At 39.4% G+C, this 12,899-nt stretch overlaps 1 protein-coding gene and 1 long non-coding RNA gene across 7 annotated transcripts in view; both read right to left on the bottom strand.

Moving 5' to 3' along the window:
* LOC147369945 (uncharacterized) overlaps positions 1-6,740 on the bottom strand; it is an 84,511-nt gene extending 77,771 nt beyond the window's left edge. The window contains exon 1 of the long non-coding RNA XR_015168188.1: positions 5,606-6,740. This is a non-coding gene — a long non-coding RNA (uncharacterized LOC147369945). The remainder of the gene's footprint in view (positions 1-5,605) is intronic.
* Positions 6,741-9,119: 2,379 nt separating this feature from the next.
* The window catches only part of LOC147369943 (uncharacterized), a 172,589-nt gene continuing 168,809 nt past the window's right edge, over positions 9,120-12,899 (bottom strand). For 5 of the 6 annotated variants that reach the window (XR_015168143.1, XR_015168133.1, XR_015168142.1 and 2 more), the window contains 2 exons: positions 10,337-10,486; positions 9,120-9,412 (listed from right to left, as the gene is read on the bottom strand). Coding sequence is in view for 1 of the 6 variants with exons in the window: in XM_086413015.1 (XP_086269141.1) it covers positions 9,405-9,412; positions 10,337-10,486 (158 nt within the window). In the remaining 5 variants the exon portion in view is untranslated. Of the gene's footprint in view, positions 9,413-10,336; positions 10,487-11,236; positions 11,376-12,899 lie in introns of those variants that run through there. The other variant, XR_015168149.1, reaches the window with a different exon arrangement.

Here is a 12,899-nt window from a genome sequence, read left to right as displayed (position 1 = left end):
GCTTTGTGAAACGGTCTTTCATCTTCTCTATAGAGAACTGAAGACTAGAGGTGGAGAGACCCACTATGAAACTGTTGTAATAGGTCAGGCAAGAAGTGAATGAGAGTAGGTACAGTCAAGATAAAATGAGATTAGTGAAAATGAAAGTCGCTCAGTCGTGTCCGACTCCTTGCAACCCCATGGACTATACAGTCCGTGGAATTCTCCAGGCCAGAATACTGCCGTGGGTAGCCGTTCCCTTCTCCAGGGATCTTCCCAACCCAGGGATCGAACCCAGGTCTCCCACATTGCAGGTAGATTATTTACCAGCTGAGCCACAAGGGAAGCCCAAAACGAGAATTAAAAAATATTTAAGATGAATAATACATAGGATTCATACTGTATGTGGGTGAGTCAGGAGGAGGAATGGTAGAAACAAATATAAACCTCAGTTTGATGAGAAACTAGGAAGATAGTGGTACCATTTAATGTGAGTGGGGTAGCCAACAAGCCCAATTCTGAATGTGTTGAGCTATGAGAATATTTAGGGCATCAAATAGGGAATGCCTAGGAGACCAGCAGATATAGAGATCTGGTGCTCAGTATTGAGGTCTAGGCTATAAACAGAAATGTGGAAAGCCATCAATTTATAGAGTTTACAATAGTAATTCAAATTCTGAAACTAAACGAGATTGGCCAAGGGGAATGGGTGAAGCATGATCAAAGTGTCAAAGGCTGAGCTCTGATAAAGTCTAACACTTCATGAATAAGAGGAACAGAAGCAGTCAAAAAGAACTGTGAAAGAGATGGAGAAAACTTGATGAAAGTAAGAGCAGGGAGAATTTCTGAACAAGAAACTCAACAGTGTTCACTACAGCTGAGAAGTCAAGCAATACAAAGATTAAGAGGTGTCCAACTTCCCTGTAGCTCAAATGGAAAAGAACCTGCCTGTGATGCAGGAGACCCAGGTTTGATCCCTAGGTTGAGAAGTTCCTCTGGAAAAGGGAATAGCAATCCACTCCAGTATTCTTGCCTGGAGAATTCCATGGACAAAGAAGCCTGATGGGCTACAGTCCGTGGGGTCGCCAAGAGTTGGACACGACTGAGTGACTAACACACACTCTCAGACAGGCCACCAAGTGACACAGAAGACGGACAATCTCTATTAGTGTACACACAAATACATATGTGTATATACACATATATGTAGGTATGTGTATCTTCACATAATCACACACATACATTCAATCCTCATTAACGACATTATAGGGTAGGTACTATGATTATGCTCTTTACAAGATGAGAAAATGGACACACAAAGCAGCAGCGATTTGTCTAAGGTCACACAGCCAGTAAGTGGTAGAAGCAGAAACTGAAAGAGGCTGAGGACTTGAGTGGGAGGGGTACAAGTAAAGAGTGCACATAACTCTTTCCAGCAATATCACTGTGATTTTCTGGAAAGACTGCATATCTAGGAAATACTACCCATACCACGGACTAATCTCCAAGGATAGCAAGTGGAGAAATCCTTTTAAAAATCCAGTGCATTTGAATGGCAGTGGTAATAACATGGAATTTTTTTTCCCCAATATACCATGAAAAACAATGCTCCTTAAACCAAAAATTTAAGTATAATCCTGCCTAAAGCTACTTCAAGAATCAATCCAACAAAATTCTCCAAAAGGACCCAAAGTAACTAGAACCTTGAACACTGAGTTTTCAATTCTTAGGATGTCTTTTTATTTGTTTTTAATTGGAGGATAATTGCTTAACAATGTTGTGTTGGCTTCTGCCACACATCAACATGAGTCAGCCACAGGTATACATATGTTTCCTCCCTCTTGTCTTTATGAAGTATCGATTGTGTGTATGCATAATCTGTTAGAACACTCTGTTCATCCAGAAATATCTTTACGAAGCCAGGATATGTTAGACTGACTGGCCAATCTGCTTCACCAGGAGAAATGAATTAATGATAAACTGTGCAATGAGGAAGGTTTTTTGTTTTTTTGTTTTTTTAGTATGGGTGCAACACCACTGATTTGTGAAAGAGAAAAGAAATTCCTCAATAATTTTCTTTTCATTTCCAAAAACTTTGAGAATATTGTATAACCACACTCATCATCTACTAGTACCTTATTATAAACTATTGTTGGATGAAAAACCACACTAAAGTACTTGCTATTTACATGATTTACCACCCTCATATATGCAAATTCTACCATGGTATGAGTGAGAGTATGTTTATAATTACATAATCTATTTTAATTTTTTTTATTTTATTTTATTTTTAAACTTTACAATATTGTACATAATCTATTTTTAAACAGATTTAGAAACACAAAGTCATCTCTGTAGTAAAGAAAATATGAAACAGATACTTAGGTAAAATACTTAAAATAATGATGGATCAGCAATTTTTGGAAAATTTAGGAAACTATTCAATTACACTTATAATTCCAATTTTCAATTTGGTAGTCTGTTTTCTGTTTCTTCACTTAAAATTTTTTTTCATTTCTCAAAAAGAATACCAATAACATCTGCAGTTGCCTCAAGATTTTTCTTTGGCCACAACTGCCTATTTTCCGTAATTAAATTTCCCAGTGACGGTCCCATGAACTTTACTGTGAGGTTGGCTAGCCAAAGACACTGTCTTCTCCCCTCCCCAGATGAAGAACGTAAGGGAAGCTGAACACAACTAAAGATGAAATTGGGAAAGACAATGACTTGTTTTTAACCACAAAAAGGCATAATAATACTTGGTAGAGCCAAAATTTTGGAATAAAATAAGTTCTCTTCCAATATTCTGAAATGTTACATTGGCCATGTCAAAATGAGGTTGCTTTGTCCCTAAGACAACCCTGACGTTCCTAGGAGTCACCTCCCCCCACCCCCTGCCCCGAGCCTCAGCACTCTACTAAACCTGGTCCGTCACTCCCTTGAGAGAGAGGTTATGATGCCCTCCTCCACTGACAAAAGACACATTAGGGGCTGGAGCCCTGCGCTTGGCTGCAGATCTTATTTTAGCATTGGACACCTGATTTTCAAAGGTTACCTTTCCCAAATTAAAGGAAGAATGGGGCAGATAATGTGAGGGCTCCCCTGTGCTGACTGCAGTTTGCTTACATAAGATCCTTTAAGTTTCTCAATAAGAAACCATACTTCCAGGTAAATGGGTCAGATTCACAGAATATTGAAAGTGTGGGAGGGAGGTTGGCGGGGAGAGAGAGAGAGAGAGGCTTTCTTTTTTTTCTATTTCCAGAATGTGGTATAACTGGGATACTCACAAGATTCCGGTCTCAAGAAAGCAAGCAAGCCAGGAAGTATTAGAAAAGTGTGAATATAACAACTGGGAAACACCTCTGTGATTTCTTTCCTTTTATTTTTCTACTATTAATACTAAGTATCTTTTGGTACTTTTTTCTTCTTTCATTGCTTTTAACTGCCTTCTATTTGTCTTCACCTATCTCCTCTTAAATTAAAATACTCATAAATTGCCACTGTGGTTATGTGATTCAGTGATATCTGTTCATAAATATTGATTCAGACAATTACCATTAGATTCAAGCCTGACGTTCCAGTAGACAGACATCTACCTTATACGAAACCTCACTCCAACCCTCACCTAGGACACAGAAGATCTACTGGCACTGCTCTTCTTTATTCCAAGTGCTTCTTACTGGGACTAGAGAAAGATTACCTCCTACACCATTTTCATTCCACAGTCAAGAATCCTCACTGAATACACATGTTTCCACTCTACTCCCATTCTCTTTCTCTTCTGGCTGATAAAAGACTGAAGTTCTGAGTCTCAGGCCAAGCTACAGAGGAATGTAAAAGAACAGAATGGAGAATGGGGGAAAAAAGAAGGAAAAACCTGCATATAAGTTAGCTTTTGTTGAATGAGGAATTGCTAGCTCACTTTTCTGCCTTCTATTCTCATGTTAGTTCTGCCTCTTCTTGTGTTAGTGAAGGATCTATCTTCTTTTTGCTTTCTCAGTAAAAACCATCAATCTTATCAGAACCTTTCTTCAGCGTCCCAAATTAGCTTCAGTTTTTGCAATAAAAGTTGGCATAGAAGACTCTTTTTTTTTTTTTTCCAGAATGATATATGCATCTAGAAACCTGGTACTCTGAAGCCCACATTTTTCACTCATTAAAGACAATTAATAATCCACTTTGACTCACAAAAACTAAATCTTCCATCAACAATTTCTTCTTCCATTTCTTAAACAGAAGCTCTTACACATACCTGATGAGCACACTGATTATGACTCCAGGGTCAGCTGATGTGGACTCTATCTTAAAGGGAGTTCTTTGCAGGCTCATTACCTGTCCCCCAACCCCCATTCCAGGCTGCTTAGTCAATTTATATCAAGCAGCTGTTTTTCAACCAATTACATCATATTGTTGACTACAGTACCAAGATCAATGCCAGAGAGAGGCAGATTTTTGGTGGGTTGGCTCTGCATCCTGACACAGATATGACTTGTCTTTGTTATTGTATCAGCAGCATCTTAAAACCTAGAAGGAATCCATACAGACAGGCTGATCCACCCCCCTGTCTTCACACTGTTAAAGGATTATTTTTCACATTTGCATTTGAGGCAGCTGAGGCTCAAAGAGGTTAAGAGACTTGCTGAATATGTTTGTTAAAAGGCAACAGGTAGCCCGCACCTGCATGCACTCTTACACATGGTACTGTATACTCTTCGTTATGCCCAGGAAAGACAAAGGGAAAAGGCCTGCTTCATATTGTCGGTAAGTTTGTCATCTTGAAAAAATTAATCTTCTACACATGAAACCCCAAATATTATATTCCAGTGAGCAAATATACCAGTTACCTGACCTGGATTAAATTGTACCAATTTCTTGAAACCCTCAAAGTCTATTTTCATAAAATGAAGAAAATAGTAACTGTTTTCATAGAGCTTTTTGAGCACTAAATGAGTCAACATACAGAAAGCTCCTCCTAATCAGTGCCTAGCATATATAAACAGTAGCTACTCTTATTCATCAAATCTTGGTGAGTTACTTAAATTTCCCTTACAGCTTGAATGAGATATATTTAGGAAACACAAGATAAAGCACCACTTTCAACTGCATGTAGTAAACATGAAACACTAACTTGAGGAAGAGATCAGGTATGCAAGCGGCTTCATTAAGTGTTACATAATATGGCGTCCAGACAAATGAGAAAGAAGGCTGTCGAGAAACATCCAGCTTCTGAGGCTGTGCATTAGAAATGAAAACTTGACCCTCTTATAATGTCCTTTGCAGTTACCAGATTTAGCCTGAAGTGACTCCATTAGATAGCAACACAATTTCTCTCCTACTGACTAGAAGCAGGCGATCCAAAATGCCTGACTTGTTTCAACACGTAGGATGGGACACAGCTCAGAAAACTGTTTGCATGGTGTGGAGGAGGGGCAGAAAACAGTTGCACCATGCATGTCCAATTGTATACATTTTAAGACGCAGCTTATGGGTAGGAAAGATGATAAGAACAAAACCCTCCATATGCCAACCATTGTTCCCACGGAAGGCTCCAGAAGCTCAGGTGAGACCTCTTCGTCTGCCAGTGCAGGAGAGGCACAACCTGGGGACCCAGAGTTGTTTCTCTTACCTTCTAATGTGGTCTGTCTCACTGTGTGTGGTGTAGGGACTGCTTCGGCTGAACCCTGGTGTTCAAAGATCCTCTCCATGATGTCTTGTTCATGAAGAGCTAGCTCTTTACCGCGACAGAAGGCAGACTCCCGAACCACGTAGTCGCCATCTTGATGCTGCCGCTCTCCCAGCTGCAGGTGGTAGACCCAGCGCCTTCCTTTCTTTAAAATGCTATCTTGATGGGCAATTGAAGACACCAGGCCACCAGATCATTTTTATTTTTAACCACTCCCTCCATCCAACTGTGGCTCTCCAGTGCTTGTGCCGATTGACTCAACCGCTGTCCTTAAAGCTCTACAAAATAAGCCCCATTCCTTTTTTTTTTTTTCTTTAACCCCCTACCCAAAGCAGCAAGACTTCCACAGGCCGTTCGACAGACGCCAACGACCCTCAGAGGTCTCAAAAACCTCCCACAAAGCCAATAAGCCCCATTCCAAAGACTGGGTTTTTTAATTTCTTGGTAAATGAAATTCCTTTTATTGGTGGAATTTGGCCATTTCTACTTTCTGCTCATGCCGGGACTGAATTCTAACAACAGTTAGCCAGAATTTATAAGACTGCATCTTTACAAGGGGACTTGTATCATTATAGCTCATCATTCTTTTAAGAAGGTGGGTTCAGATGGGATTTAACTTTGTTGGAACTCATTCACCCCCTCAGCTAGCTAAGCGTCCTGAGCAGAGAGCGGTGAAGTGGCTAGGAGGTGCTCACTGCCACCATTCGGGGTTCTGTCAACCTCTTTTTTATTTCAGCTCCTCTGCATACAGAAGAACAATTCATACCCTTGCTAAAGCCAGAGAAGTGAAGCATCCAGAGATATTGCTTTCCAATAAAGTAATAATGTTCCATTAGCTGTTTGCTGTTACACGTTTTACCACAGACAGCTCTTCTTTACGCTGCCTGCCCGTATGTGGCCCTGTGATAAATTTTATCAGTGGTCAGCGGGACAGGGTGCAGGCTGGGCAGGAGCACAGTGGCTTTTTATCTAGCTTAGTTCCCTCTTCCATGCCCCCCACCCAAAGCGGCATTTTCTGGGCGTAATTTATGTTGTGGCATTTCTGTCAGTAGATGTGGGGTCAGCAATTTGTGTTCCTAATGGAAGTTTACATGGAAATGAGATACTTAGCCACAGAATCAAATTAAAGATGGGATAAAACTAATAAAAATTGTACAGCAAAGGTGTTTGTGCCTGCTTATATCTATAAAAAAGTTTGCCTTTTTTTTTAATGAGGGTTGTCTTTTGCTGGGGAAGTTTGTTTTCCGTGTCTAAAGTACTAGTATAAATAATATGAATAGAGTTAAAGCTAAAATTGTGTCAGCGCTTGTATTAAAAGCTGCTACATTCCAGAGGCCTTATAGCACTGGGATAATATTTTAAATTAAAATGATATTTAAAAGTTTTAGAACCCAGAATGTTTAATCAAAACCTGTGGTATTTGTACCTTGGGAAAAAATATGTACATACGATGTATATTTTTTTTAAGTTAAAAAAACAGCTCAGTGCAAATTTTATTGGAGAAATGATTTCCCTGAATAAATAGTCTTTGTCCCCCATATAGTTTGCCATAATAAGATTTTCAATAATCCCATTGCAGTATACTGAGAGTATTTAGAAATAGCTGCATATTGCATTAGAAATGAAATAGAAGCATTGTTTAGACTTCTTAGCAAAAGGCCCCTGAGATAGCCCAAGCTCTAGAGTTATTTAGATTCTCAACTTCTCCATCTTAGAAAGAGCTTTTACAGAAATGGAATCCTTATTCACTCTGAGAGCAGACAGTGGAGGCACAGTTAGTGTCCTTCCATGCAAATGGCAACCCACTCCAGTGTTCTTGCCTGGAGAATCCCAGGGACGGGGGAGCCTGGTGGGCTGCCGTCTCTGGGGTCTCACAGAGTCGGACACGACTGAAGCGACTTAGCAGCAGCGGCAGCATGCATCTACAACCTGTCTGTTCCTGGCTCTTTCTTTTCCTCATAGAGCACAAATTCGCAAGAAACTGAGCGGCTCATAGGCATCGTGAATCCTCTAAACTGAGTTTTGCTATATTATCATAGGGAGCTTCCTGCCATTGAATTAACAACAGATTTTTGTCACTTAAATTTCCATGTGTTTCTAAAGTATTTTTTTAAAAGATCTTAATGGCCTTTTCTGCCTTAACTAAAATTTCCTAGTCTATCCATTCATCATATGGACTGTATCTTTGAATATTTGCTAATATTTTAAGCTGAACATGAAATGATGGTTGTGTTTTGCATAAAAATGTTCAGAAAGATTTACTTCCGTGAAGGATGTCTGTATTTCTGAACCAGTTTTCCTCAAGTCACACTGGTGAGAAAGACTTGCACTCCATTAGTTGAATATTTTCACCCTTTTCAGATGATTTAAGGGCCTGTCCTTAGTAATTTTGATTAAAGACGAATGTTTTGAAACTCGGTCCCAGGATCCAAGGTGTATCTCCCAGCACCCTGCTAGGATTCTGAATAGACAGCAGAGCAGCATACCAGTTTACACATACCAAAATGCCAATATATGTATTCAGCTTTGTAAATATGCCTTTAAAAATACCTCGCCGTATTTAGCCACTCCTAAATATGTATTTACACAAGTCTACACACTGTAAGTGTTTACCTGGGAGACAGGAAAGGTCTCTTTGGTAAATAATATGGGTTTTATAGCCTTTCATGAAGGAATTTTTTGTTTGCTATGTTAAAAAAAAAAGGCATCTCCTCTCAGTTATAATTTAATAAATTTTTTCTTTCCCTGTAAATTTACGGCATAGCACTTGAGGTAAAGCCTTGCAATGTTTAAAAAAAAAAAAAAAAAGACAACACTGGTATTAGCTTTGGGTACAGAGTGGCTTTGATTCATTTTGCTAAAGACTATAGAGAGTGCAAAACACGGATATGATTTCTGAAAAACAGACAAATAAAAATAACCTGTCAGGTATATTTTAGAGCTAAGGCTATCGAGTAACTACCTATTTTTTTCGGATTAAAAAAAAAAAACAGAACCTCTAGGAAGATGTAAATGATTTAAACTATTTTGCCCTGAATTTTCTAGATCACTGCTTAAATTTACACTTTCTCTTACATGAATAGATGTTGGTTAAATATTTTCAACTTATAAACAAAACTGTGTTAAATCTAAGATATGAACAAATTCTTCCAGAAAAGCAGCACTGCCCACTACACCAGTCCAAGGACAGAAAATTTTCAGTGCTTACTCTAACTTGCAAATACATGGCCTTGAGCAATTGAGTTGATCTGACTTAGGGTTCTGAATTTGTAAAATTAGGCTGTGACCTACCATAGACCTAATGAATGATGGATCTGTATTCAGATATTAAGTACTGAATACTAATAGCAAAAATTTATCTTTTTTAAAAAGGTACATTTTTCTTTTCTTTTTTTAAATTGAAATAACAAAGTGAAATAGAACATGATGCTTAAGAATTAAAGACATGTCCCATTACTTGGTAGGTGCTCACAATTTATTCACCATCTTCCTCCCCACCTTTACTCTCCCCTGATTAAGGCTTTTGAAATCACTTAACATTAAGCAAGTGACATGAGCCTTTGAGAGCCACTTCAGGGTCCCAGAAATGGACATGGCTTAGTTTGGAGTCCATTTTTAAAAGAGAGGCTCTCTCTGAAGGGATCACTCTCCTCATCAGCTCACTTCCTTCTAGGAAATAAATGTGCAGGATTTCCAGCTGCTTGTCTCTGGAACCACTGAAGATTTTCCTGTCATCATGGACTTAGAGACCTAGAAGAGAAGAACAACAGAAGAGAAGCCCCTTACATCAGTTCTAAAGATGCTTAATAAATTACAGTTTTGCATTTAAGGAGACTCCTCTTTCTTTGTTCTACATGTTTCAAAAATGTTCTCTTTCAGGATTTTCTGTATATGAGTGCCTGTACACAGAATGTTTGAGCGTGATTTATGTTCAGGTGGTGGGAAATGTGGGCATATTTGGCAAGTCCAGATATGAAAAATTTCAGACACTTTTCAGGAGAGAAACATATCAATTTTTTAATGGGCCTAATTATTTTACCCCCAACATAAAATGCTGGTTGAAATTTGTCAGTGCAAAACAGGTGCTTACATACTTTCCTATCTCATCTCTAAATGCAGCTTGGAAGAGATCAAGTTTATATATATAACATACATATTTTAAAAATAGGTGTGAAACTGTTTACGTCTCAGATTCAGATGTTTTAAGATACTTTACTTTTAAGTCTTTTTCTTCCATTTATTCTCAAAATGTTGAAGGATTCATCCTATTATAAAAGAATAAAACAATCCTTTAAAAAATAAAATTATGATTTGTTTTACCCTTGAATGTGCTAGAAATTTAAATACAATGATGTGCTTGATGAACATGGAACAAGGGGTTTTGCAACTAGGTCACCAATTCAAATTTGATCCAGAGAGTACTGAATACCCTACAGCTGTCTATTATGAATTTCTAAAATGAGTGCAACAAATAAATATCTGATTATATTTCCATACAGATTTTATACATACTCTACTAATTGAAATGGAGCATAATGTGCTATTTGTGTATTCAGCTTACACTTTTGAAAATTACTCTGTATCATCTAACATTCTCACAAGAGGAATAGTAAATCCACTGTCATGCTAATGATACCCACGCATATGTCCCAAAGGACACAATATACTCCCCACCTTCTGAATATGGACCCAGAAGATATAATTCTTTCGGCTCCATTGTAGATTTCTCACACACCCATGGACATGGCAGACGAGAAGGATCACTCCTGTGTACAGCAAATTCATCCTGGCCATGATGAATGATGTTCCAGGGTACTGCAAGAACTAACAGATGAGCAAAGTCACTAACCCTTGTGTTGGTGTCTGAGTCTGCAGGAAGAGCACTGCCTTCTGTCTCTTAATATCTCGCAGACATTTGGCAGGGGGAGTACAATTTCTATGCATTTACTTCTGACCAGTCACTCCACACCTTATTCCCGCTAAGACTCAGGCACACGTGTGGAGTGCCATAGTAGGGAAAAACACCTGCTCTGCTAAGAACTGCCCCTCCATCTCCCTGTCTGTCTTCCTGGAAACAAAGATGTGCACTTTGACTCTCTTCCCTGAGGGTTCTTTCCTGAAACTATGACAAGATTTCAAAATTCTTGAGTTTGGCTGGAAACTGAGACCTGCATTTGTTGAGGTGAAGGGAGAGTGTGAAGGGGGCTCAGCTAGAATTAAAATCACAAGGCTTCATGTGGCTGCCAAAAGTAATCTTAGAAGTACAGTCTCTATAATTCCTAGGCGGCAGTCCCACTGTAGTCTGCACTGTTGAATCAGTCCTAGATGTGTTTGCTTAGATCTTAATGCTACCTTGTAAGGCTGCACAGCATTCAGGGAAGAGAATATGGCTTCATAAGGGAAATACAAACATATCCTATAGAGCTCAGCTAAAAGCACTGGGACTGCTTAGAAAAAAAAAATAGAAGGAATTTGAAATCCCCTTTAAATATCTCTGCTAAGCAGAAGCTGTGTTAGGCTCATTCTGTATGGAAGCATCATGGGATGGAGACTGGCTGAATATTAAAAACTTACTCTATAAGTTGTGCTGTCCTAAGAAGGAAGACTCACTGCCTCAACAGAACTTACGCTTCCAGGCACAGGCTAGACGGCCCCTTAGGAATTGGGGCAGCTGACCTCAAACCCTCTTTCCAGTGCCGAAGCTATATGGATCTGTAAAACCAAATCACTTGTGGAAGGTTACAAAGGTGCTCGTGGAGCAGTGTCAGGATACTTGAGAGTCAGGCTGTGTAGTCAGGCCATTCAAGATGGCTGTTCTCTTGTTCTTTGTACAGTCCCCTGGTCAACCAGACCCTGCTTCACCTACAGCCTGCCCCAGCAAGTGCTTGCTCTAATCCTTAGGCCAGAATGGCTTCACCTGCTAGTTTCTTAAAGGGAAACATCTGCCCTCATCATGGTCATTAATCTGAGGCGCTATGAGAAATGTGTCCAGCTGCTGGTTTCCCTGGTAACTGGTGAGCCAACCTGATGTCAATTCCTCCTACAAATGGTAGCCTCCGCCTTCCTTGAGTAGTGAAGATTGCTGTCACGTCCTGCCTGCTGCCTGCCATACGTGGAGGGGGTGTTGCTTTAAGACCCATCTGTTTCAGATGTGTAAGACCCCTATCCAATAAACCACTGACTTCTCTGTCTCTGTTTCTGGGCTCTTCCTTTGGTCTCGAGGCTGGGCAAGTACAGGGTATTCAGGCCTGTGGGGTACAGCCCAACACATGCCAACCAGGCATAGCCTCGTTTTGGTCTAAACCCAGGACTTCTTTCAAGGAGGATAAATTCCCAGCAGTGAATGTGACTATAGAAAGAACATGGGTTCTGCGATCAGAGATACCCCGATTGAGAATCCTGGCTCTTCCGTTACACTATAGTGCACCTTTGAGGAAGCAATGAACCTAAGAATATCAGTCAGAAAACTGGGGATTATTATTCCCAAGTCCCAGGGTAGTTGTGAGCATAGAAAAGCATCTGTACACTGCCTGGTATATGCAGTAGGTATTTATTGACGCATGTGCATAATTCTGTGGTATAGACAGTGGCCTAAAAAGCCCACTCCTAGACATCACGGGCAAGGATGGTCATAATTACTGTAAGTTCTGAAGGCACTGAGGTATGATGATATGTGTCAATTGCCTACTTCCTAAAAGGCACCTTTTCCCATCAGGAATACACCCATGTGTGTTAATGTGGATAAGGAAAAAGATCCTACTGTGGAAATTGTGCTATAAACACATAAAATGTGGTAAATGAAACAATAATCACAGTGATGAACTTTATCAAAATTTACATGAAATGAATAATGCAAAGGCAGAGGAAATTATTCTCTATGAGCAGCAGAAATCCTTCTAGACAGCTCCCCCTTAATTTCAAGATTCTTCTAGTGAAGCAGAGTATGTCTGATTATTAGCACTCTATCTTTTTAAAATCAAATCACCTAAGGATGGAAGCACTGGTCACAATGACAGTAAGAACTGTCTGATTTCTTTGCTAAGGAGATACTGTTCATATTTGGCACGTGATTCTTAAATCCCCAAACTAAAAGTTTCGATTTTCCTACCAGGAGGGATTATTTTCAAATATGTGATTATTTTCACATATAAATAGTTGGTGAGTTTGATCCAATTTAACTGCTGAGTTTATTAACTAGCTATTCGGTAAAATATAACCCTCAGCTGTAATTATTATG

The sequence above is a fragment of the Bos grunniens genome, chromosome 7 (assembly GCF_055505025.1).
Source record: "Bos grunniens cultivar Pamir isolate PY7600 chromosome 7, Bosgru_T2T1.0, whole genome shotgun sequence".
Classification (NCBI taxonomy): Eukaryota; Metazoa; Chordata; class Mammalia; order Artiodactyla; family Bovidae; genus Bos; species Bos grunniens.
This window is presented reverse-complemented; position numbering and strand designations above follow the sequence as displayed.